Below are 27,828 nucleotides of genomic sequence, written 5' to 3' on the forward strand. Positions count from 1 at the left end.
CTGGCTGATACATCCTTACCAAAAGAATCTTAATATGCTACAGAAAATACATGAGAAATTTAGAGGGAGCAATCTACAAAAGTTAAAGGCCAAAAGCAGTCCATATCTATGTCGTACCTGATCGAAGGGGTCCTCAATGGAGACGATAGGAAACTCTTTGCAGAATTCCATGTAGAGATTCCTCAGCTGGTCACCAGAAACCTGCTGAGATCCATCGTTGTTGCTTGTCTTGAAGTCCAGGTCATAGATATTATTTTGTTTGTAGAATTCAGATGCAGCCACATCCATACCTATTTCAATCTTTCCTTCATAACCAGCCTTTTTGATGGCTTCTTGGATAAGATTGAGGGCATCCTTATTATTAAGAATGTTAGGGGCAAAACCACCCTCATCTCCGACAGCTGTGGCATCGAGACCAAAGCGAGACTTGATGACTGCCTTCAAGTGATGATAAACTTCACTGCCCATTCGCATAGCCTCTGTGAAACTTCCTGCTCCAGTGGGAAGGATCATGAACTCTTGCATGGCTAGTTTGTTGCCAGCATGAGAACCACCATTGATCACATTGAAGGCTGGCACAGGCAAGATCACATCTGCATAGTTAGCAAGATTGGCAATATGCCTGCAAACAAAATGACATTAAATTTAATCAAAAGCAATTTACTATACCATTAATTTTATATATTTATTAATTTACACAATTTATTCAAACAATGAATCTTATAAATGGTACTTCACTGAATCAAGTTCAATCAGTAGCAAGTTTCACCATTAGCAATAAGTAATCTTCAGCATTCTAGATCCTCTTATTCCTCCTGTTAAGTCAGGAACCTACCAAATGATGCCAAACTTTTCAAAACAAAACTATTTGCTGACAACACTGCTCTCTAACCAGTCAGTGAACTAAAAAAAAAAAATTCACTTTCATGACTACTAACGGTACTTTACAATGCCAACGAAAAATATCGAGACATACAAAGTAAATTTTAAAAAGGTACATTTCTGTGCTTACATTAAGTTAAAATTCATCATTACTGTCCAATATAATGTACTTTCCATGATTAACTTTTAGTCCCTAACCTACACTGCTCATCCTAATTACTTGCCTACCTACATATCAGTACATGTGCACAAGATCAAAAACAAATTATGACAAGGTAGTTATTGAAACTATATACCCCAGCTTTAGGAAACACCCACTACCCAGTAAGTGAGCCATTTGAAACTTTGGGACCCTGAAATATAAATTCTAATATGGTACACACCTGGTAAAAGACAAATGTTTTTTCAACATCTGCCAATTCTCCATTAAGGCACAGTGGAGTAAGGCACACTATGACCCTCACCCAGTTTATTTTTGTAAAAAAAAAAAAAAAAAAAAAAAAAAAAAAAAAAAATTTGCACATCAAATGCTCCACTGAAATGCAACATTTTTACCCATAAAAAAACCCTGGATATACACACATTCAAAATATGAACTGAACATTAAAATGGTATAAAATACCGACAGGTTGTTAGGTAAGACACGTATGCAACAGTTAGGTATCTTTATTTCGAAATGTTTCGCCTACACAGTAGGCTTCTTCAGTAGAGTACAGATTGTTTCATACTATGGAACAATGCTCTTCTCCAGACTGAAGGACTGACCACCTCAAAACTTTAAGGGTGATGGACTGATTACATCGTCTTCAAGTATCTTCTGCTTCTATCAACTTTTCTGTACTCGACTGAAGAAGCCTACTGTGTAGGCGAAACGTTTCGAAATAAAGATACCTAACTATTGCATGTGTGTCTCACAAAATATGAACTACCACCAAAATTGACCCTTTCACTGTGTCAAACAGATTTATGTCAGTGGTATCAGTCTCAGTGTAGTAAACAAATTCATAACCACCTCAAATTGACTAAGAGGCAAATTTTGGCTTCAACATGAGAGAATGGGTCTAAGCGCAGTACATATATAAAAAAAAAATCCTGCCCCTGCAATGCATGATGGGAACGTCTACTCTAACCTTGTGTTTAGGTTAAAACAGACTTGGGACATTTTCAATGGGATTTTTCTTGGCTTTATTGACACACTGGAGAAGATTTTGGTCTGTTTCAGTTCAGAAGTGGCTTGAAATAGGCCTTAAGAAATGGTGGATAGGTTGATTTTGGGCAATTTTCCTAAAGGGAAGGGAAATTACTCCCCCCCCCTCCCCATCACTTATGGGTTTTACTAGGTTTGCAACAATTACAACCTAGCATTCTTGATTTTGCTTTATTAGCACAAATTGGGTTAAAACCTCTTAACTTTTGTGTAATAATTATTTTTATTTTATTATCACACTGGCCGATTCCCACCAAGGCAGGGTGGCCCGAAAAAGAAAAACTTTCACCATCATTCACTCCATCACTGTCTTGCCAGAAGGGTGCTTTACACTAGTTTTTAAACTGCAACATTAACACCCCTCCTTCAGAGTGCAGGCACTGTACTTCCCATCTCCAGGACTCAAGTCCGGCCTGCCGGTTTCCCTGAATCCCTTCATAAATGTTACTTTGCTCACACTCCAACAGCACGTCAAGTATTAAAAACCATTTGTCTCCATTCACTCCTATCAAACACGCTCATGCATGCCTGCTGGAAGTCCAAGCCCCTCGCACACAAAACCTCCTTTACCCCCTCCATCCAACCTTTCCTAGGCCGACCCCTACCCCGCCTTCCTTCCACTACAGACTGATACACTCTTGAAGTCATTCTGTTTCGCTCCATTCTCTCTACATGTCCGAACCACCTCAACAACCCTTCCTCAGCCCTCTGGACAACAGTTTTGGTAATCCCGCACCTCCTCCTAACTTCCAAACTACGAATTCTCTGCATTATATTCACACCACACATTGCCCTCAGACATGACATCTCCACTGCCTCCAGCCTTCTCCTCGCTGCAACATTCATCACCCACGTTTCACACCCATATAAGAGCGTTGGTAAAACTATACTCTCATACATTCCCCTCTTTGCCTCCAAGGACAAAGTTCTTTGTCTGTCTCCGCAGACTCCTAAGTGCACCACTCACTCTTTTTCCCTCATCAATTCTATGATTCACCTCATCTTTCATAGACCCATCCGCTGACACGTCCACTCCCAAATATCTGAATACGTTCACCTCCTCCATACTCTCCCTCCAATCTGATATTCAATCTTTCATCACCTAATCTTTTTGTTATCCTCATAACCTTACTCTTTCCTGTATTCACCTTTAATTTTCTTCTTTTGCACACCCTACCAAATTCATCCACCAATCTCTGCAACTTCTCTTCAGAATCTCCCAAGAGCACAGTGTCATCAGCAAAGAGCAGCTGTGACAACTCCCACTTTGTGTGTGATTCTTTATCTTTTAACTCCACGCCTCTTGCCAAGACCCTCGCATTTACTTCTCTTACAACCCCATCTATAAATATATTAAACAACCACGGTGACATCATACATCCTTGTCTAAGGCCTACTTTTACTGGGAAAAAATTTCCCTCTTTCCTACATACTCTAACTTGAGCCTCACTATCCTCGTAAAAACTCTTCACTGCTTTCAGTAACCTACCTCCTACACCATACACTTGCAACATCTGCCACATTGCCCCCCTATCCACCCTGTCATACGCCTTTTCCAAATCCATAAATGCCACAAAGACCTCTTTAGCCTTATCTAAATACTGTTCACTTATATGTTTCACTGTAAACACCTGGTCCACACACCCCCTACCTTTCCTAAAGCCTCCTTGTTCATCTGCTATCCTATTCTCCGTCTTACTCTTAATTCTTTCAATTATAACTACCATACACTTTACCAGGTACACTCAACAGACTTATCCCCCTATAATTTTTGCACTCTCTTTTATCCCCTTTGCCTTTATACAAAGGAACTATGCATGCTCTCTGCCAATCCCTAGGTACCTTACCCTCTTCCATACATTTATTAAATAATTGCACCAACCACTCCAAAACTATATCCCCACCTGCTTTTAACATTTCTATCTTTATCCCATCAATCCCGGCTGCCTTACCCCCTTTCATTTTACCTACTGCCTCACGAACTTCCCCCACACTCACAACTGGCTCTTTCTCACTCCTATAAGATGTTATTCTTGCCCTATACACGAAATCACAGCTTCCCTATCTTCATCAACATTTAACAATTCCTCAAAATATTCCCTCCATCTTCCCAATACCTCTAACTCTCCATTTAATAACTCTCCTCTCCTATTTTTAACTGACAAATCCATTTGTTCTCTAGGCTTTCTTAACTTGTTAATCTCACTCCAAAACTTTTTCTTATTTTCAACAAAATTTGTTGATAACATCTCACCCACTCTCTCATTTGCTCTCTTTTTACATTGCTTCACCACTCTCTTAACTTCTCTCTTTTTCTCCATATACTCTTCCCTCCTTGCATCACTTCTACTTTGTAAAAACTTCTCATATGCTAACTTTTTCTCCCTTACTACTCTCTTTACATCATCATTCCACCAATCGCTCCTCTTCCCTCCTGCACCCACTTTCCTGTAACCACAAACTTCTGCTGAACACTAACACTACATTTTTAAACCTACCCCATACCTCTTCGACCCCATTGCCTATGCTCTCATTAGCCCATCTATCCTCCAATAGCTGTTTATATCTTACCCTAACTGCCTCCTCTTTTAGTTTATAAACCTTCACCTCTCTCTTCCCTGATGCTTCTATTCTCCTTGTATCCCATCTACCTTTTACTCTCAGTGTAGCTACAACTAGAAAGTGATCTGATATATCTGTGGCCCCTCTATAAACATGTACATCCTGAAGTCTACTCAACAGTCTTTTATCTACCAATACATAATCCAACAAACTACTGTCATTTCGCCCTACATCATATCTTGTATACTTATTTATCCTCTTTTTCTTAAAATATGTATTACCTATAACTAAACCCCTTTCTATACAAAGTTCAATCAAAGGGCTCCCATTATCATTTACACCTGGCACCCCAAACTTACCTACCACACCCTCTCTAAAAGTTTCTCCTACTTTAGCATTCAGGTCCCCTACCACAATTACTCTCTCACTTGGTTCAAAGGCTCCTATACATTCACTTAACATCTCCCAAAATCTCTCTCTCTCCTCTGCATTCCTCTCTTCTCCAGGTGCATACACGCTTATTATGACCCACTTCTCGCATCCAACCTTTACTTTAATCCACATAATTCTTGAATTTACACATTCATATTCTCTTTTCTCCTTCCATAACTGATCATTTAACATTACTGCTACCCCTTCCTTTGCTCTAACTCTCTCAGATACTCCAGATTTAATCCCATTTATTTCCCCCCACTGAAACTCTCCTACCCCCTTCAGCTTTGTTTCGCTTAGAGCCAGGACATCCAACTTCTTTTCATTCATAACATCAGCAATCATCTGTTTCTTGTCATCCGCACTACATCCACGCACATTTAAGCATCCCAGTTTTATAAAGCTTTTCTTCTCTTTTTTAGTAAATGTATACAGGAGAAGGGGTTACTAGCCCATTGCTCCCGGCATTTTAGTCGCCTCATACGACACGCATGGCTTACGGAGGAAAGATTCTTTTCCACTTCCCCATGGACAATAGAAGAAATAAAAAAAAGAACAAGAGCTATTTAGAAAAAGGAGAAAAACCTAGATGTATATATATATATGCATGTGCGTGTCTGTGAAGTGTGACCAAAGTGTAAGTAGGAGTAGCAAGATATCCCTGTTATCTAGCGTGTTTATGAGACAGAAAAAGAAACCAGCAATCCTACCATCATGCAAAACAGTTACAGGTTTTGTTTCACAGTCATCTGGCAGGACGGTAGTACGTCCCTGGGTGGTTGCTGTCTACCAACCTACTACCTAATAATGTGATAATAGTGATAATAGTGTAATAATGATGGATGCAAAATGGTGGGCAAGTGCTATATAGGAAGAATGGGGATGAGATTAATGAACAAAGGGAACATCAATGAAAAGCAAAATTGGTTAAATTACTACCTTCTGGGCACTTAATAGGGTAGTTCTGATGGTTGAAGGGGCAGTTTGAGGACAATCAATAGTTCGGAAGACATACTGGCAAAATAGCCAGGAATTAGGACATTTGAGCACTGGAATTGTCCTACAATAGGCCTCAAATTGAGTGAACTAGCAGTTGTTTAAAGTGGTACCTGACCTCCAAGTTTGAACCTGCATACGTAATAGGGATGTATCAGATGTGAAAATTTAGATATCCGCGGATGCGGATGTGTATGCAGATTGTGGATGTGGATACAAATGTGGATATCTGCTTACAGTAAAATGCGCATGTGGATTGCAGATGTCGCATCTTGACATCCTCATGGATGCGGATTTTGCAGGATAGTCATAAAACACCAGATTTTGTTATTTTTACCATATGGCAAATACTCTGAGCGAGGGACTGAACACATCGATTCCAGGCCTCAAACTCTTCTCCTTATGTCTTCCTGCTTTGTATTGGACTGATGAAGTCACTGTGGCAAAACGTTTCTTAAATAAAAATTCTCATACAAGAACATAAGAATGGAGGAACATTGCAGAAGGCTTACTGGCCCATACAAGGCAGGTCCTTATCAAAACCACCCCTACCCTAAATTACCCAAGAATTTACTCCCGTACCCACGATACCAATCAAACCCAGCCCCTCCCACTCATATTTGTCCAATCTCTCTTTAAAGCTGCCCAAGGTCCTAGCCTCGATCACCCTACTCGGAAGACTGTTCCACACATCCACAACCATTTGAAAACCAGTACAGTACTTACCTATGTCCTTTCTAAGCAGAAATTTATCTAACTTAAATCCATTATTTCTGGTTCTTACCTGGTTTGACACCCTCAGTACTTTATTAATAATCACCTTTGTTTATCCCAGTCATCCACTTGTACACCTCAATGATATTTCCCCTCATTTTACATCTCTCCAGAGTGGAGATTCAAGGCTCCACGTTTATCTTCATACCGGAGAGCACAGTGCTCCTCCTTTCTTATGTTCTCTCTCTCTCTCTCTCTCTCTCTCTCTCTCTCTCTCTCTACACAGGTCATTAACCCTTTGACTGTTTCGGTTTTATATATACGTCTTACGAGCCACCGTGTTTGACGTATATATACTCAAATTAAGAAGTTTTTACAAAGTAGAAGTGATGCAAGGAGGGAAGAGTATATGGAGAAAAAGAGAGAGGTTAAGAGAGTGGTGAAGCAATGTAAAAAGAGAGCAAATGAGAGAGTGGGTGAGATGTTATCAACAAATTTTGTTGAAAATAAGAAAAAGTTTTGGAGTGAGATTAACAAGTTAAGGAAGCCTAGAGAACAAATGGATTTGTCAGTTAAAAATAGGAGAGGAGAGTTATTAAATGGAGAGTTAGAGGTATTGGGAAGATGGAGGGAATATTTTGAGGAATTGTTAAATGTTGATGAAGATAGGGAAGCTGTGATTTCGTGTATAGGACAAGGAGGAATAACATCTTGTAGGAGTGAGGAAGAGCCAGTTGTGAGTGTGGGGGAAGTTCGTGAGGCAGTAGGTAAAATGAAAGGGGGTAAGGCAGCCGGGATTGATGGGATAAAGATAGAAATGTTAAAAGCAGGTGGGGATATAGTTTTGGAGTGGTTGGTGCAATTATTTAATAAATGTATGGAAGAGGGTAAGGTACCTAGGGATTGGCAGAGAGCATGCATAGTTCATTTGTATAAAGGCAATGGGGATAAAAGAGAGTGCAAAAATTATAGGGGGATAAGTCTGCTGAGTATACCTGGTAAAGTGTATGGTAGAATTATTATTGAAAGAATTAAGAGTAAGACGGAGAATAGGAGAGCAGATGAACAAGGAGGCTTTAGGAAAGGTAGGGGGTGTGTGGACCAGGTGTTTACAGTGAAACATATAAGTGAACAGTATTTAGATAAGATTAAAGAGGTCTTTGTGGCATTTATGGATTTGGAAAAGGCGTATGACAGGGTGGATAGGGGGGCAATGTGGCAGATGGTCCAAGTGTATGGTGTAGGAGGTAGGTTACTGAAAGCAGTGAAGAGTTTTTACGAGGATAGTGAGGCTCAAGTTAGAGCATGTAGGAAAGAGGGAAATTATTTCCCAGTAAAAGTAGGCCTTAGACAAGGATGTGTGATGTCACCGTGGTTGTTTAATATATTTATAGATGGGGTTGTAAGAGAAGTAAATGCGAGGGTCTTGACAAGAGGCGTGGAGTTAAAAGATAAAGAATCACACACAAAGTGGGAGTTGTCACAGCTGCTCTTTGCTGATGACACTGTGCTCTTGGGAGATTCTGAAGAGAAGTTGCAGAGATTGGTGGATGAATTTGGTAGGGTGTGCAAAAGAAGAAAATTAAAGGTGAATACAGGAAAGAGTAAGGTTATGAGGATAACAAAAAGATTAGGTGACGAAAGATTGAATATCAGATTGGAGGGAGAGAGTATGGAGGAGGTGAATGTATTCAGATATTTGGGAGTGGACGTGTCAGCGGATGGGTCTATGAAAGATGAGGCGAATCATAGAATTGAGGGAAAAAGAGTGAGCAGTGCACTTAGGAGTCTGTGGAGACAAAGAACTTTGTCCTTGGAGGCAAAGAGGGGAATGTATGAGAGTATAGTTTTACCAACGCTCTTATATGGGTGTGAAGCATGGGTGATGAATGTTGCAGCGAGGAGAAGGCTGGAGGCAGTGGAGATGTCATGTCTGAGGGCAATGTGTGGTGTGAATATAATGCAGAGAATTCGTAGTTTGGAAGTTAGGAGGTGCGGGATTACCAAAACTGTTGTCCAGAGGGCTGAGGAGGGGTTGTTGAGGTGGTTCGGACATGTGGAAAGAATGGAGCGAAACAGAATAACTTCAAGAGTGTATCAGTCTGTAGTGGAAGGAAGGCGGGGTAGGGGTCGGCCTAGGAAAGGTTGGAGGGAGGGGGTAAAGGAGGTTTTGTGTGCGAGGGGCTTGGACTTCCAGCAGGCATGCGTGAGCGTGTTTGATAGGAGTGAATGGAGACAAATGGTTTTTAATACATGACATGCTGTTGGAGTGTGAGCAAAGTAACATTTATGAAGGGGTTCAGGGAAACCGGCAGGCCGGACTCGAGTCCTGGAGATGGGAAGTACAGTGCCTGCACTCTGAAGGAGGGGTGTTAATGTTGCAGTTTAAAAACTGTAGTGTAAAGCACCCTTCTGGCAAGACAGTGATGGAGTGAATGATGGTGAAAGTTTTTCTTTTTCGGGCCACCCTGCCTTGGTGGGAATCGGCCAGTGTGATAATAAAATAAATAAAAATACTCAAATTCTAGTGGCTTCAAATCAAGCAGAAGAAAACTGGTAGGCCCACATGTGAGAGAATGGGTCTGTGTGGTCAGTGTGCACCATATAAAAAAAATCCTAGGGGCACGCAGTGCATAACAAGAAAAAAAAACTGACTATTTTTCGATTAAAATGCAGACTTTGTAGTCTATTTTCATATAGTATTTATGGTTGTATTCTCATTTTCTTGGTCTCATTTGATAGAATGGAAAACATATTATAGAAATAGGTGATTTTGATTGGTTTTATTATAAAAAGAACCTGGAAATGGAGCTCAAAGTACGGGAAATGTTTGATTTTTGCCGATGTTCAAAAGTAAACAAATGATGTCATTGTCCAATAAATGTCCAACTAGCCATTCTAATATGCAGTCATGAATGGGTTGACATTATCTGTACAATTATTACAGTATTGCAGTAGTCTGCATAACAGTAAATCCTCTATTTTTTGTTTGAATAAAAATTCAAAATAGAAAGCAAGAGTAATATCAGAGGGGCCTGGAGACATGACTGATGAACAAAGAAAATGTTTTAGAGCCAGGAATGTCCGCATTGTTCATTCTGAACCTTATTTTGAAATTGTCATTTTTTAATTTTTGCGAAATTGGCCAAATTGCAAATTTCTGACCACATTATTGGGTAGTTGAAATCGGTAAACGTGCAGTTTCTTGTACTCAATCGATAGAAAAAAATCGAGTACTAAAGAAATGGCTACGAGTTTGGTCGACTGAAACTATGAAATTAGCCGAAAATAGGACTCAAAGTGGGTGAAATCGCCGATTTGTAAATATTGCTGAGGTCGCTAACTTCGCGAGAGTGTAATTCCATCAGTTTCCCATCAAATTTCGATCTTTTGGTGTCATTACAATCGGGAAAAGATTCTCTATCATTTCATAAGGAAAAATCATTTTTTTTTTTTTTTAAATTTTGCGACACCAGGAGACACCTCAGGATTGGGGGTTGCGACAGTCAAGGGGTTAAGTTATAAGATTTGAAGCTAACAATGTAAATTTGTAAAGCATAAGAACAAGTATGTGGGAAAAAAACATGCAAGCTCTGTAATTTAGGTTATAATATCCGCCACATCCTCTGTTTGGCGCAGATGCAGATGCGGATATTTATTTAATCGTTAATGCGGATGCGGATGTCTTTTTAGAAAAAATGAGGATGTAAAGTAAAAGGACAAGTGCAACTAACGAGACATTTTTATTGTGGCAACGTTTCGCTCTCCAGGAACTTTGCCAAGCCGTTACGTAACGGCTTGACAAAGCTCCTGGAGAGCAAAACGTTGCCACAATAAAAATGTCTTGTTAATTGCACTTGTGTCTTTTTACTTTACATATTGTCAGTTATTCTACCAACTATTACAAAAAATGAGGACACAGATGTAAGAAATTGTGCGGATGTTATGCGGATGTGTATACATAGGAGGCCTGGTCACAGACCGGGCCGCGGGGGCGTTGACCCTCGGAACTCTCCAGGTAAACTCCAGGTAAACAGATATCCGATACATCCCTGATGCGTAATTCCAAAAGTTTTACATAAAATTTATCATTTTTGGTGCCAATGTCTTCAGGAAAATAAAAAGCCAATTTGGTACGTCAATTCTGTTATTTTCTTGTGCCAAGCACTCTTGTGACATAATTGCACTCCTGTGATCTAATCACATTCTTCAGTAAATTGGTTAAGAAATTTTAAAATGAAACTCCCCTACACTTTACAGTTTAGAACTACTAGAAGTGTAATGAACTGTCATATCTACACACAAGCAAGAGTGATAGTGCGAGCGTCTTTCAGGTCATTATACCTTGTGGGAGACTAACAGTAAGTTTTTTTTTTTTTTTTTTTTTCCCCAATATGTCAGCCATCTCTAACAGGGGCAGGATGACCCAAAAAAAGAAAACTATTTTCACCATCATTCACAGAATCACTGTCTTTGCAGAGGTGCCTAGATATGACAGTTTAGATGTCACTCCAAACAGCCAATATCCCAAACTCCTCCTTTAAAGTGCAGGCATTGTACTTCGCACCTCCAAGACTCGAGTCCAGCTAACCAGTTTACTTGAATCCTTTCACAAAACATTACCCTGCTGACGCTCCAACAGCTCGTCAGGTCCCAAAATTCATTAGTCTCCATCCACTCCTATCTAATACGCTCACACATGTCTACTTCATGTCCAAGCCTCTTGCACACAGAACTTCTTACCAGTATTTTATAAGTTCCTATGATTGATATTTATTACAAAATCATTTTCCAACAATCTGTTTACACAGATGGCACTTTCAAAGTTCCTAGAATACACCAAATACAGCCTTGCTAAATAATAAACTCACCTGTACAGAGGAATTCCTAGTTCAGCTGCACCAGCCTTGCAGACAGCCAGCGAGACACCGAGAATAGCATTAGCACCAAGGTGACTCTTGTTCTCTGTACCATCCAGCTTGCACATGAATTCATCACACTCTTTCTGCTGGGTCACTTTTAGGCCCTATGGAAATGAAAAAGGTTCAAATGTACTTATTAGCACTATTGGCAAACCTATAAAATCAAGACTTGCCCTCTTGAGATAACTATCAGAGGGTGGAAATTTGAGGAACTAAGTAAAGTGCCTACACTCAAGAGCAATCAAGCTCAGTTGGGAAAAACTTTTGTACTTAGTAAATTAAATAAAAACTAACATTTAGTCCACAAAACCATACATTACATATAAACCTACAGTACGTCAATCATGCCAGAAATCTGGGAGGTTGATTTTTTTTATTTTTATTTTTAATCAACGGTAGTCTCCTGCCAAGGCAACATGACCCAAAGAAAACATTTACCAACATTCATTCAATCACTATCTTTCCAGAAGTGTGCTGACATCACAATCAGATTATCAATACCTCTGACTACAACATCCCCACCCCTCCTTCAGAGTGAATGCACATCAGTCCAAATTCATAAGAATCAAAATAGTTTCCATTGTCTTAACCAAAGAAGCAGACCCATGCTTATCAAAAACTGGATAGTATGGGAAATGAAATGTTAGGACAGACTAATACAGAAATATGGCCATACTTTCATAATAACCATGCAAGGCAGTTTATGGTCTTAGGGACATTCTTAACCCGTAAACGGTTCAAACGTATATATACGTTTTTTCAACATTTGAAAGTATGTAAAAAGAGTAGATTTTTTTTTTTTGTTACATTTGAAAATGTAAAAAAAAAACGTAGATCTACTTTTGTAGCACTACACATGAACGTAGATCTGCTTGGACCGTTTACGGGTTAAATTTAACTCCTGACTTTGTGGAAAAAGATTTTAAAACGCAAAGAGTTGGGACACCCACCCTGTAGGTTCTCTCTTCACCCCACCAGAATAAGAGACAATAGTTTCTGAAAATAGTGGTCTTGTGTCTGGCTGAACAGATATCTTTACCTTTATCAAGTCAAGATTTTAATATAATGGAAAATATTAGTAATGTTTAAGAACTTGGTTTTTAATATCAACAAACATTAAAACAAGACTGTCATTTGATAGTGTAAACTTTTCACATTATTGTGGTAACTATGTTGGGTGCCTTTGACCGGAGACCAATTTTGAAATGACCAGGACACCTCAGCTCTCTTCTAGATCTAGTACAAAATGGTCCCATGCATGAAGCAATGGCATAAACTGAATAATTGGCCTGTACTGTATAAACATTCAACAACTCTGCTTGTAACAAAAATTCCTATCTGGAATAAAAACAGTAATGTTCATAAATGTCTTCATAAATTATAACTTGCTTTTTAAACAAAATAGTACAGCATATAGTACAGTGGACCCCCGCATAACGATTACCTCCGAATGTGACCAATTATGTAAGTGTATTTATGTAAGTACGTTTGTACGTGTATGTTTGGGGGTCTGAAATGGACTAATCTACTTCACAATATTTCTTATGGGAACAAATTCGGTCAGTACTAGCACATTAAGAGACCATACAATAAGTGTCAGGGGCCCGAGACTGTTCAACTGCCTCCCAGCACACATAAGGGGGATTACCAACAGACCCCTGGCAGTCTTCAAGCTGGCACTGGACAAGCACCTAAAGTCAGTTCCGGATCAGCCGGGCTGTAGCTCGTATGTTGGTTTGCGTGCAGCCAGCAGCAACAGCCTGGTTGATCAGGCTCTGATCCACCAGGAGGCCTGGTCTCAGACCGGGCCGCGGGGGCGTTGACCCCCGGAACTCTCTCCAGGTAAACTCCAGTACTGGTACCTGAACATACTTCTGGAGTGAAAAAATATCGTTAACCGGGGGTCCACTGTATGTATAAAATTTATTTCAACTTACACTCTTAATGATCTCTGGGGCAATTATATCATTGACATTCTTGACTGCATTGAAGACAGACTTTCCGTGATACTTTGATTTATCTCCATCTCGCATTTCCAAGGCCTCATGGACGCCAGTGGATGCGCCGGAGGGCACAGCTGCACGGAACAGACCCTTGCTGGTGTACAGATCAACTTCCACTGTGGGGTTGCCACGGGAATCAAAGATGCTGCGAGCGAAGACTTTTGTAATGGACATGGTGGTGGTAGTGGTGGTGGTAGTAGTAGTGGCTGCTTTATGTAACCTGCAATAACAAATATCAAGCAATAAATCACAAACATACAACAATTTCAAGCTTCATAGTTTACCACTGTAAAATAATTTTAAACCCTACTTCACCATCAACCACAATTACCAAATATTTACTACCATGCTGTAGTCAATGTAACCATGCTGGAACCATGCTCCAGTGAATGTTACCAATGTTACCTGTATTACCAATACTACTTTGAATTAAAATTAACATTGCAATGTAAAATAATCAATCTGGGAGGGAAAAAGAGGTATAAAATGGGAGGGGATGAAGGGAGCAACTGAGGGAGGGGAGGAAAGGCAGCAGCAGATGGGAGGAAAAAAAGGTGGCAGCAGTAGCAGAACATACTTATTCTTGTGTCTACTACATAATAGAACACTATACTCAAACATAAGCCCTCCACTCAAACTTCTCACCAACGACCATAACACAAGACAGATCACTTTTTGATGTACCCCAAGTCCATATCATCACTGTAAGAACTCTGCACATAATGGGCCCAAAATTTGGAATTCTTTACCAGTAAATACTAAAGTAACCATGTCTGAACATCAATTTAAGATTTCTCAAAAAACCACTTACTTTCTCTAAACTAAATACTCAGTACTTAAATTTGCCAAAAGATCTCCCAATTACCTAAATGTTAACACTTCAAAATTTAGATACCCAAAGTTCATACAGTACTTAATACTACATAGTATAAATACCTGTCCAAAACTATAATGCCTTACACCCAATTGTAGCATTCTCATACTGTAAACTGCTTTCAACAACGCTCAATATTATATTCCCATATAATTTAAATATTTACTATTGAAATACACAACCTACAAAATATTTTCAACTTGTCCCAATGTAATATCCCCAGATTGTAATTTGAGTAAACTTACTGTCTACTATAAATAAAAACAGATGTACAACTTAAACAATGATCAATTTCTCTAGTATTAACCCTTTCAGGGTTTCGGCTGTACTAGTACGGCTTGCTCACCAGGGTTTTTGACGTACTAGTACGCCTAAATTCTAGTGCCCTCAAATCTAGTGAGAGAAAGCTGGTAGGCCTACATATGAAAGAATGGGTCTATGTGGTCAGTGTGTGTGGTATAAAAAAAAATCCTGCAGTGCACAGTGCGTGATGAGAAAAAAAAAAACTTTGACCGTGTTTTTGGATTAAAACAGCGACTTTGCACTGCATTTTCGTATGGTATTTATTGTTGTATTCTAGTTTACCTGGTCTCATTTTATAGAATGGAAGACATATTACAGAAATTGAGACAATTTTGACTGGCTTTACAATGAAAACTACCTTGAAACTGCGCTCAAATTAGCAGAAATGTTCGATTTTTACCAAAGTTCAAAAGTAAACAAATCATGCTATGCGTCCAATACAAGTCAACTGGTTACCTGGAGGTTATTCCGGGGATCAACGTCCCCGCGGCCCGGTCCATGACCAGGCCTCCCGATGGATCAGGGCCTGATCAACTAGGCTGTTACTGCTGGCCGCACGCAGTCCGACGTACGAGCCACAGCCCGGCTGATCCGGCACTGACTTTAGGTATCTGTCCAGCTCTCTCTTGAAGGCAGCCAGGGGTTTATTGGCAATTCCCCTAATGCTTGATGGGAGGCTGTTGAACAGTTTTGGGCCCCGGACACTTATGGTGTTTTCTCTTAGTGTACCAATGGCGCCCCTACTTTTTATTGGCGGCATTTTGCATCGCCTGCCCAGTCTTTTACTTTCGTAGGGAGTGATTTCTGTGTGCAGATTTGGGACCATTCCTTCCAAGATTTTCCAAGTGTAGATTATGATATATCTCTCCCTCCTGCGTTCCAACGAGTACAAGTCAAGTGCTTCCAAGCGTTCCCAGTAGTTAAGGTGCTTGACAGAACTTATACGTGCAGTAAAAGATCTCTGTACACTCTCTAGATCTGCGATTTCACCTGCTTTGTATGGAGATGTTAATGTACAGCAGTATTCCAGCCTAGAGAGAACAAGTGATTTGAAAAGGATCATCATGGGCTTGGCATCTCTCGTTTTGAAAGTTCTCATTATCCATGCTATCATTTTCTTTGCACGTGCGATCGTGGCACTGTTGTGATCCTTGAAAGTGAGATCCTCAGACATTACTACTCCCAGGTCCCTTACATTATTTTTCCGCTCTATTGTATGGCCGGAGTCAGTAATATTCTGAGTAATATTCTTTCACAAGTGCTCTGATAATATTTATACCATTTCTACACCAATGCAGTAGTCTGCATAACAGTAAATCTTCTATTTGTGAGAATAAAAATTCAAAGTGGAAAGCAAAAGAATGTAAGAGGGGCCTGGGGACGTGACTAATGAACAGAGGAAATGTTATTTTAGTGCCAGGAATGTCTTTGTTTATTCTGGACCCTATTCGGAAATTGGCATCTTTTGAAATTTGTGTGAAATTGGCTAAATTGCTAAATTCTGACCACTGTACTGGATAGTTGAAATCGGTAAATGGGTGGTTTCTTGTACTCATTCGATAGAAAAAAATGGAGTTCTAGTGAAATACTTGTGATTTTTGTCGACAAGTACACTGGAATGGGCTCGAAGTGGGCAAAAATCGTCGATGCGTCGAGACCACTAACTTCACGAGAGCATAATTCCGTAACTTTTCCATCAAATTTCATACTTTTGGTGTCATTATGATCGGGGAAATGATTCTCTATCTTTTCATAAGAATTTTTTTTTTTTTTTTGAAATTTGACCGACCCTGAGAACAAGTCTCTGAGAGGGCCTGTCGACCCTGAAAGGGTTAAGTAGTCTGAAAGGCATTAAATTTAGTCTGCCCATAATGCCAAGGCATGATAGTGGCTCTCTTTGTACTGCAACTCTTTGTAATTATGTAATGTAAACTTGCAAGGAAATAAAAATTTGCATTTGTTGAGGGGAGAGAAGGCAGTGGCAGCAGCAGAGTGGGGGGGAGGTAATAAAGAGGGGGGGAAAAGGCAACAAAGAGGGGGGAAAAGGCAACAAAGGGGGTAAAAAGGCAACAAAGGGGAAAAAGGCAACAGAGAAAGATGGGGGAAATGGCAACAGAGAAAGAGGGGGGGACAAAGGCAACAGAGAAAGAGGGGGAAAAAGGCAACAAAGAAAGAGGGGGGAAGGCAACAAAGAGGGGGGGGGGAAGGCAACAAAGAAAGAGGATGGGAAATGCAGCAGCAGCAGGGAAATGGGGAAAGGCAGCAGCAGCAGGGGAAAAGGCAGCAGATTATTATTATAATCAAGGGGGAAGCACTAAACCCAGAGGATTATACAGCGCCTGGGGGGGGGATGTGGAAGGCATTCAGGCTTAATTCGGGGAACTGGAGCACAGATCCAATTCCCTAAATCAAGAGCCCCTCACCAACATCAAGGAACCTTCCTTGAGGGGAAAGGCAGCAGAGGGGGCAAGAACAAAAGGAAACAGCAGGGAGGGGGAACTAGAGGGAGAGGAAAGAGACAGAGGAAGCCGTGGGCCATGAAGGATGAAGTTGATGGGAGAAGGAGAGAAATAACATTACAAAAGGGAATAAAAAGTTCCAAAAAAATTAAAATAATGAGACGAGAGAGCAAGATAATTTCCAGTGTACATAATGTATATGATAACTTTTATGCCCTTCAATCAAGAACTTGTAGTTTTATGTTCAATATTTGTCCCCCTTAATCACCACCTAAACCAAGAAAGCATATCAAGTACATTAAAAATATAAATGTTGGTTTTTGTACAATTTTAAGTTTTTTAAGTGAAGATTTACAAATTCTGGTTTACATTATAACACATTTCATTTAACATTTGCAACTTCATTAAGCTTATCCTTTCATTCAATTACTTTAAAGTATAAGGACCTTCAACCAAAATGCTGAATCAATATAAACCTCACTAATGTTCAACAATTTCCCTCCCCCCAAAAAAGTATTTTATGCCTTATAATAATACAAGGCAATGAACACCCACAAGAACACATCTCACTGCCTAGCTACCAAGTACATCCCCAAATTTATTTTGATACGCCTGTAGTAATAAATACAAGTTGAATGATCATATTCAAGGAGGAGCGTTAAACCCAAAGAGGTCATAGAAGGAAAGAGGCAATCAAGTTGGAGGTTAGGTGGAATGAGAGGCAATCAAGTTGGAGGTTAGGTGGAATGAGAGACAATCAAGTTGGAGGTTAGGTGGAATGAGAGGCAATCAAGTTTGACGTCTGGGGGAACGAGTCACTTCCCGGCATCACGAACCTCTCTGGAGGGGAATAAAAGTGAAGTCAAATATTGTGAAAATTTGAGTCTTTTTTTTAGTCTACATGCATACGAGTATGCAAATACGAAACTAATTAGTGGGTAGTACATCAAAAGAGGGGAAGTATGCAGTAGTTACTTGGGTATTGATAAATACGTGATGGTGTAATATAGTTGGGTGGGGAGCCGGTAGTGGACCGGCGCACCAGCTATCACCTTGACAGGACGTACCAAGGTCACCTACAACCACCACCTATATCCACCTTCTATATCCACCTACAACTACTTTCTATATCCACCTTTTACCATATTAACACCAAAATTTCATACGATATTGTTGTCCAAATTAACATCTTTTTAAATATATAAAACAAACCGAGCTGTATCACGGTGGCCCGGTGTTTCTTAATTTGAGTCTACTTAATGCAATGCTAGTCTTTCAAGAATTTTGAATGTATATATACAGTACTAGTAGTATGAAAATGCATCAATGCACCAATAATTAAGAACCAACGTTTAAAAAACGTTGCAGACGACTGTGTAAATGCTGAGATAACTTTGATAAGCTAAAACAGACCTTATCACTTCTGCCACCTACCACGATACCACCACAATCTTCCACCCTCACTCTTTCCCAATGTTATTTTCGAGTAGATTCAGCACTAAAATACTATAAACATTCGTTTTAAACGCAATTATTTTCAAGCTTTGGAATTTAAAGCACAAGAAGCTGACTCACCGCTCTGGGGTCTGCAACTGGCAAAGATGGAGGCTGGTGCTGAAGCTTTATAAGCTGGCTAGTGAGCGCCCTCTGGCAACTCTCCACTACTATTATTGAACTCTGCGGCGCCCTCATACAAGGTGCAGACTTGCACCAAGCTGGCGCATGCGTTACAAGCTTGAGAGCTAGCAACCAGAGCAGGGCAACCTACCATCATGGTACCTCCCACACCGTCAAGGTCACTCCACTGACAAGCAGAGGACATGTGTAGAACCTCTACCATCTCACCACCACGCCCACCATACCGACACCATCTCACCACCACGCCCACCATACCACCACCACGCCCATCATACTACCACCACCACGCCCACCATCTCATCACCACGCCTACCATACCGCCACCATCTCACCACCACGCCCACCATACCACCACGATCCCGCCACCACGCCCACCATACTCGTGTCATGCCAGACCATTACTATATAAAACCTAATAAACATCAGCTAGGGGCAGAATAATACCACTAATATAAATATTAATACCATTAAAATATCATTGAAAGAACGGGGGAAGAGGAAAACGGACTGAAAGGGAAAATACGATTGAGAAGAAAGATGACGGACGAGAAAAAGGGAAAGGGGGCAGACGAGAAAGAAAAGGGAAAGGGGGCAGACGAGAGAAAGAAAAGGGAAAGGGGGGCAGACGAGAGAAAGAAAAGGGAAAGGGGGGCAGACGAAAGAAAAGGGAAAGGGGGGCAGACGAGAGAAAAAAGGGAAAGGGGGGCAGACGAGAGAAAGAAAAGGGAAAGGGGGGAAGACGAGAGAAAGAAAAGGGAAAGGGGGGCAGACGAGAGAAAGAAAAGGGAAAGGGCAGACGAGAAAGAAAAGGAAAGGGGGCAGACGAGAAAGAAAAGGAAGGGCAGACGAGAAAAGGAAAGGGGCAGACGAGAAAGGAAAGGGGGCAGACGAAGAAAGGAAAGGGGCAGACGAGAAAGAAGGAAAGGGGCAGACGAGAAAGAGGAAAGGGCAGACGAGAAAAGAAAAGGAAAGGGGCAGACAGAGAAAGAAAAGGGAAAGGAGGGCAGACGAAGAAAGGAAAGGGGCAGACGAGAAAGAAAGGAGAGAGAGAAAGGGAAAGGGGACAGAGAAAGGAAAGGGCAGACGAGAGAAAGGGAAAGGGGCAGACGAGAAAGGAAAAGGGCAGACGAGAGAAGGGAAAGGGAAGAGAAAGGGAAAGGGCAGACGAGAAAGAAGGGGCAGACGAGAAGAAAGGGGGACAATGTGAGTACCTCAACAGGAGGGGGCAGGTCTGACCTCCTCTTTCACAGCGCTCGAGATGGAGGGATGACTGCTCCCCTGTTGGAGGTAATTTCTCCACAGATAAGAGGAAAGGAGGGCGAACAAGGGAGGAAAAAAGGGCGAACAGGGGAGGAGAGTAAGCGAGGAAGGGCGTTTTTAAAAAGGGGGGGGGGGAAAGGAGGGAAAGAAAACATAGGCATGGAAAGGGGCGAGGGAGGGTGGGCGGCTGAGACAGGCGAAATGAAGGGGGAGTACGACTGAAGGGCCATATGAAGAGGAAAGAAATAGAGGAAGAGGGATAACGGGGGAAAGGGGATAACGGGGGAAAGGGGATAACGGGGGAAAGGGGATAACGGGGGAAAGGGGATAACAGGGGAAAGGGGATAACGGGGGAAAGGGGATAACGGGGGAAAGGGGATAACGGGGGAAAGGGGATAACGGGGGAAAGGGGATAACGGGGGAAAGGGGATAACGGGGGAAAGGGGATAACGGGGGAAAGGGGATAACGGGGGAAAGGGGATAACGGGGGAAAGGGGATAACGGGGGAAAGGGGATAACGGGGGAAAGGGGATAACGGGGGAAAGGGGATAACGGGGGAAAGGGGATAACGGGGGAAAGGGGATAACGGGGGAAAGGGGATAACGGGGGAAAGGGGATAACGGGGGAAAGGGGATAACGGGGGAAAGGGGATAACGGGGGAAAGGGGATAACGGGGGAAAGGGGATAACGGGGGAAAGGGGATAACGGGGGAAAGGGGATAACGGGGGAAAGGGGATAACGGGGGAAAGGGGATAACGGGGGAAAGGGGATAACGGGGGAAAGGGGATAACGGGGGAAAGGGGATAACGGGGGAAAGGGGATAACGGGGGAAAGGGGATAACGGGGGAAAGGGGATAACGGGGGAAAGGGGATAACGGGGGAAAGGGGATAACGGGGGAAAGGGGATAACGGGGGAAAGGGTATAACGGGGGAACGGGGATAACGGGGGAAAGGGGATAACGGGGGAAAGGGGATAACGGGGGAAAGGGGGATAACGGGGGAAAGGGGATAACGGGGGAAAGGGGATAACGGGGGAAAGGGGGATAACGGGGGAAAGGGGGATAACGGGGGAAAGGGGGATAACGGGGGAAAGGGGGATAACGGGGGAAAGGGGGATAACGGGGGAAAGGGGATAACGGGGGAATGGGGATAACGGGGGAAAGGGGATAACGGGGGAAAGGGGATAACGGGGGAAAGGGGATAACGGGGGAAAGGGGATAACGGGGGAAAGGGGATAACGGGGGAAAGGGGATAACGGGGGAAAGGGGATAACGGGGGAAAGGGGATAACGGGGGAAAGGGGATAACGGGGGAAAGGGGGTAACGGGGGAAAGGGGATAACGGGGGAAAGGGGATAACGGGGGAAAGGGGATAACGGGGGAAAGGGGATAACGGGGGAAAGGGGGATAACGGGGGAAAGGGGGATAACGGGGGAAAGGGGGATAACGGGGGAAAGGGGATAACGGGGGAAGGAAGAAAAAAGTTAATTATAGTGTGGTAAAGTAGAGAAATGTGGTCATCCTCCAAATTCTTGCTTCTTAATTTTACCATTTCCCATACAATCCCTTCCCTACAGCAACTCGGTACCACTTAACTAAAAGAAAGACTTGCTTTACCGTACGTGTACTGTACTTATGATGAAGCATTAATGCCCCCTACCCTCCCCCCATGTATACCAGTCTAGTTTTTCTGCTTTTGAACTTTATGACAACGGCAAATATAACTGATCCTTGTAAAAGCTTCAACTAATATAAATTAACAAAGTGTAATTGGTGATGCAAGAAGTTAATTCCAAGCAAGCAGAGAAGGCCAGTTATCACGTGGGTTGACACGTTGGCATTAACGCTGCACTGGAAGGCCTGGTTGAAACCAGTTCCTTCAGCTGCCCAGGCTAACTAGATCAATAAATAACACGTACAAGAAATGTCAAACAGCTGTGCTCAAATACCTAAGCCTTACCAAGAAGTCTTATGCTCTACAGTATGTCTACCAAGCTCACTGACAATGCTACTACACAACATATACAAGAATGTTCAGTTTGCACATAGTAACTTGCAATAATTAAAACGAGTGCCCAAGACGCAAGAAAACAGCACCTGGAGATACAGCAACCAGTACAAGGGTATGCCTGAGCCTAAACTTTACCAAGGAGATCGACTTCCATTTGATTAAGAGTGAGCTGGGTGAGTCAGCTCACCTTAGCCGGTACCAACAGCTTCAGCACTGCTCTGGCGCCCCTCTACCCTATCACTTCCTTGTAAATGTCACGGAATGAATTTGACATTGCATTCCTAACCTTTAATATTGGTTAATTTAACAATTTCAACACTGAATATTAATACAGAACGTTTACAAATTGCTAAAGCATTTAGAGTAGCAAATATTGTCAACTTGAGATCCTCACAAATTCTTACCTTGCACTAGCCTCTCCTCGAGGGGAGGGACGAAAGGTGATGAAATGAGCTACAGATGAATACTTATCACGAGCCTGTCGCCTACTTACAGCACTGCCTAACATTTCACAAGCCAACTGTTATAGTCAGTAAGTACACTTGTCATGCAAAACCTGAGCACTAGCCACCACATCAAGCATTACAACAATGTTCTCCGCTGCCACTCCAAGCCACTAATCAATAATATCACATTTGTCCCTTTGTTGCAGACCGTACAGCAAAGATCAGTACAGCTAAGACTAGCCAGAGATCTTACTAACAACTGTAGTATAAACCTTGGTAATAGACGACTTGGTTTCAAAAGACACTTTAGAAAACACTAGGACATTATTATAATAATGGGGAGAGCTAAACTCTTAGGATTATACAGCGCAAATGGGGGGGGGGGGAGATGAAGGTATTCAGGCTATTAGGGAACTGGAGCAGATCCTATTCCCTAGACCAAGAGCTCCTCACCAACGTCATGGAACCTCCCTTGAGGGGAAACACTAGGACAATTATTAGAACACGTTTCTATCCTGGAACCTTGATCACGTTAGAAGTGATCAAGGTCTCAGGATCTCAAGTTTTTAACATGTCCTAGTGCTTGCTCACGTGTCTTTTCACTAACAGTTGTGTTTATTCCCACAAAATTATTTACCTTTACATGAAACAGATTTCCAACTGCATTCCAGTGAAATTTTGTTAACCTTATTGCTATGTATTCCTTTAAAGCTATCATTACATATAATCATTGTAACAACAGCTACACCCCATCTCTAGGAAACCTGGAAAGTAGCCAAAAAAGTTAGCTTGCTTATTATGTACTACTGAAGCCTCTTATACCATTACTGCACCGTGCAACCTGCCCTCAGTACAAGTAAGTCACTTCTTCACATATGGTTTGCAGCACATTTCTAAGTTAGGTTACGTTCGGTAGTCGTGTATCCATGAAATATACAATATACCCCGACGGAATTTATCTATCTTATCTATTTTATTTAATTTATCTTATCTTATTTATCTTATTTACCTTATTTATCTATTATAAAGTGCTGCACAAACAAAACTAGCAGCCACTGCGCTCGGCTAGAGCAGTAAGATAAGATAGATAAGATAAGATTTCGTTCGGATTTTTAACCCCGGAGGGTTAGCCACCCAGGATAACCCAAGAAAGTCAGTGCGTCATCGAGGACTGTAACTTATTTCCATTGGGGTCCTTAATCTTGTCCCCCAGGATGCGACCCACACCAGTCGACTAACACCCAGGTACCTATTTGCTGCTAGGTGAACAGGACAATAGGTGTAAGGAAACGTGTCGAAATGTTTCCACCCGCCGGGAATCGAACCCGGGTCCTCCGTGAGTGAAGCGGGAGCTTTAGCCACCAGGCCACAGTAAGATTACTATTGTTCAAGGTGCGTTCAACAGTCACCAGTCTGAACAAGTGTCATGATGTGTGGTTAAGATGGGTTGCATCCATGACATACCACTGTTTAATCCCATTCTTTAAAATACTGCACACAAGTGTTTATGGGCCAAGTCAAGCCAAAAATCACGAGTTTCGGTCTCCTAAGTGTGGGTTATTAATGCACACTAATGCAAAATACTCGTGCCTTAAGCTAAAATACCTTTTATCAATCCTCGTCAGTCCAGATTTCTACAGAAGCTAGGCAAATAAAAAACCCAAAATATGGAATAGCTTAGTAACCTTACCAAATGAACTAACGAATAGTACCATTGCATTCTGGTGGAAAAGTTATATTTAATTCAAATAATTAAGAACTGCCATACAGTATGTACCTAAACAAGATACAAAACTCCAGTTCCAGCGAACTGAAATCGCATTTACTTGAGGTATTCTTGGATAAACCAATATTAGTCTAATTAAAAATAAAAAAAAATAAATTTAGCCTACTTAAAGCAATGAAACGTCTATCCGATTTTTCTAAGACTATTGCAGAATGTTACATATTTACTGTAGCGAGTATGCTAATGAAAAACTGTGGTGATTGTGTGAATTGAGTAAAATGAATACGGGAAAGAGCAACGTGACAAGAGTATTAAAAAAATATGGGCAGCAAGAGATTAGATAGACTGGAGGGAGAATGGGGGAGTGAACTTGTCGGCGGATGGTTCTACGAGCGAGGTGAACCATTGAAATAGTATTAGGGATGGATATTAACGCACGAAGGTTAAATATTACACAACTTAAATTTATCCGAGATGATGTCATTACTAGGTCTGTTATGTTAGTTACTGGTTGTTAAATGCACTTGTCGACAGTGTACACTGAGCGAGAGAGTGGGCGACAATGAGTGACAGCCTGACACTCATAAGGAAGTGTCAATGTTGATATTTTTTGGCACGCGTGCAATATTAATCGTTTACAAAATATCGACTGTTTTTAAAGATACCGATACCACAGAAATGGCCGATACCGATACTTCGGCACATATGTAGAATTAATAAAGGAAAAAAATGGGGGTGCAGCGAGATCCTACCTACCAGAAGGGTATTCCGGTGATCAACGCCCCCGATGCCCGGCCCGGCCCGGGCCTCCCGGTTAATCAGGGTCTGATCAGCCAGGCTTTTACTGATGGCAGCACGTAGTCCAACGTACGAACCACAGCCCAGCTGATCCGGCACCGACAGCTCCCTCTTGAAGGCAGCCAGGAGTATATTGTTAATTCCCCTTATGCATGGTAGGAGGCTGTTGAACAGTCTTGGGCCCCGGAAACTTTTCTTAGTGTACAAATAGTGCCCCTACTTTTCATTGGGGGAATTTTGCACCGCCTGCCCAGTCTTCTACTTTCACAGGGAGTGATTTCTCGCCTGCATTCCAGAGAGTACAAGTCAAGTGCTTCCAAGCATTCCCAGTAGTTAAGGTGTTTGATGGAACTTTTATGTGCAGTAAATGTTCTCTGTACATTTTCTAGATCTGCAGTTTCACCTGCTTTAAGCGGAGATGTTAATATACAGCAGTATTCCAGCCTAGAAAGATTTGAAAAAGATTAGCTCGTTTTGAACGTCCTCATTACCCATCCTATCATTTTCTTCGCAGTGGTGATCGTGGCACTATTCGGATCCTTGAAAGAGATCCTCGGACATTACCACTCAGGTCCCTTATTTTTTTCTCTCAATAGTATGATTAGTGTTTGTATGTAGTATACTCAGTTCTATTTATCTCCTCCAATTTTCCATAATGTAGTTGGAATTTGTCTTCATTAAACATTGTTTTCCATTGCCCAATGGAAAAATTTGTTCATATCTTCTTGGAGGCCGTCCTCAATTGAGTCATACAGATCCTAGTATCGTCTACAAAGGATGACACAGTGGTGTGGATTACATCTCCATGTCCGATATAAGGATGAGTAACAGGATAGGGGAGTACACTGTGCTTTGTGGAACAGTTTTTCACTACAGCTTCCGGTTTAACTGTTTACCACTACTGTGTTAGATTGGTTAGAAAGTTGAAGATCCATCTCTCCACTTTGCCAGTTACTCTTAAGCACACATTTTGTGCGCTATTATACCATGATCGCACTTGCCAAAGGCTTTTGCAAAGTCTGTGTATGTTACATCTGCACTGTTTTTCTTCCAGTGCATCCATCATATAATGACCCAGCAATTGAGAGGCACGAGCGACTCTCTCTGAATTGCCGTATTGTGCAGCTTTTGGGAAGGCATGTGGTTTGCATTCCTTCTTAGCACTTTTCCAGAGATTTTTACGATGTGGGGCGTTAAAGCTATTGGTCTATAGTTCTTAGCTAATGCTTTGCTACCACCTTTATGGAGTGGGGCTACATCGGTTTTTTTAGTGACTGGATATCTATATAGACAACACTTACCCAATGAGGCAAAAAAAAGGGGTAATATACTAAAGAATAATGGTGCCAATACTGTTGTATGGATGTTTAGCATGGGTAGAGAGGAATTTGGAGGCAGTGAAGACACGCGTGTTTGACCAGGGCAATGTGATTATGCAGAGAATTTGGAGTTTGGAGGTTAAGAAGGGTAGAGTTACCAAAAGTATTATTCAGAGGGCTGATGAAGGGTTGCTGAGGTTTGGGATATTAGGCCATGCACTCGACACCTTTTATCAGAACTAGTCCCGTTTCCTAATAACCACCTCTATCAGCAGTATAAATTATACGTGGATCTCATCATACTGGAGGAGGAATTTAAAAAAAAAAAATGGACATGTTCTACTTTTGATTTTGGGGGGAAGGGAGGGGGGGGGGTTATCCTCGTGTCTGTATACCTTTGATCTATTGAAAAGAAAATCAAAATCATGGGGATGCATCCCAAGCCCCAGGTGCCAGGGATGTGGGGGGAAGTTTGATTGGAATGGGAGGCGAGGTTTAAAGTAAAGGGGGATAGTTTAAATTCCTTGGATCAAGAGCCCTTCACTAGCAACAACAGCGTTAACACCTTGTAATCAACAACCGTCAATCATGGAATTTTCAAACCACCAGCCTCGGCGAGTTATCCAGGTGGGGGGGGGGGTCCTGAAACTCGAAAATATAACCTCACAGGACCAGTAGTTGTCCCATAACAGAGGTTTAAATTATAATAGGTTACTTTAGTACTTGCCATTTCATCAGAGTTTATAAATAGAAAAACTTTTTTCCCCAGTATCATCGGAGAGTTCTCCAGATCCTTCGGTGACTTGAGAGCTTAAAGATCACCGGCATTCATGATCTTAGAAAATGAATTGCAAATAAGAACTGTCACGTAGTATTTAAGGTCATTAGTAAGCATAAAGGAGTGGCCTTTACCGGGCAGATGACTTCGACTGACCACATTCTATAGTAACATCAGAGAAAAATAATAGAAAGAAAATCAGCGTCGAGGAAGTCATTATCTTCACTTAATGACAACTGCTCTAACACGATGAACGATGACACACACACACGAACTTGCATACAACTTATGCCTTTCAGGACTACCACCCACTCTTAGCCTTACAATATTTCAAGATAAATACGGAGTAATTACCAAGCAGAGGGTAGATCTTTGTATGTGTGCTGGCTGGTGCAGCAGTGATGGCTGGTGCCGGCGTCACCCTCAAACCTTCACAATGTCAACCACTTACACTTCCATATATTATTATCATTTATTCTAAATCTCAAAGCAGGCTTCCT

The 27,828-nt window shown here is 41.7% G+C and overlaps 1 protein-coding gene across 4 annotated transcripts; it reads right to left on the bottom strand.

Annotated features, from left to right (window-relative positions):
* On the bottom strand, positions 1 to 27,828 carry Eno (alpha-enolase). 4 transcript variants are annotated; one of them, XM_070092224.1, is made up of 4 exons: positions 27,683 to 27,828; positions 13,653 to 13,938; positions 11,665 to 11,819; positions 1 to 622 (listed from the first exon to the last, which is right to left on the bottom strand). In XM_070092224.1, exons 2-4 carry the CDS (start codon positions 13,890 to 13,892, stop codon positions 16 to 18), a joined length of 1,002 nt encoding a protein of 333 aa, XP_069948325.1. In that variant the 5' UTR covers positions 13,893 to 13,938; positions 27,683 to 27,828; the 3' UTR covers positions 1 to 15. The 4 variants fall into 4 exon arrangements, with proteins under 4 accessions (XP_069948325.1, XP_069948318.1, XP_069948315.1 ...); XM_070092217.1 differs by lacking the exon at positions 27,683 to 27,828 and adding an exon at positions 27,278 to 27,300; XM_070092214.1 differs by lacking the exon at positions 27,683 to 27,828 and adding an exon at positions 22,666 to 22,784.

The sequence above is a fragment of the Cherax quadricarinatus genome, chromosome 3, assembly GCF_038502225.1.
Source record: "Cherax quadricarinatus isolate ZL_2023a chromosome 3, ASM3850222v1, whole genome shotgun sequence".
NCBI classification, from domain to species: Eukaryota; Metazoa; Arthropoda; class Malacostraca; order Decapoda; family Parastacidae; genus Cherax; species Cherax quadricarinatus.

Excerpts from the sequence above, each read along its gene's own strand:
- Eno (XM_070092214.1), bottom strand. The coding sequence starts at position 22,769 with ATGTTAGGCAGTGCTGTAAGTAGGCGACAGGCTCGTGATAAGTATTCA. Across the intron at positions 11,820-13,652 it reads CCCCAGAGATCATTAAGAGT|GGCCTAAAAGTGACCCAGCA; the intron begins GTAAGTTGAAAT and ends TCATTTCCATAG. Across the intron at positions 623-11,664 it reads CTAGGAATTCCTCTGTACAG|GCATATTGCCAATCTTGCTA; the intron begins GTGAGTTTATTA and ends TTTTGTTTGCAG.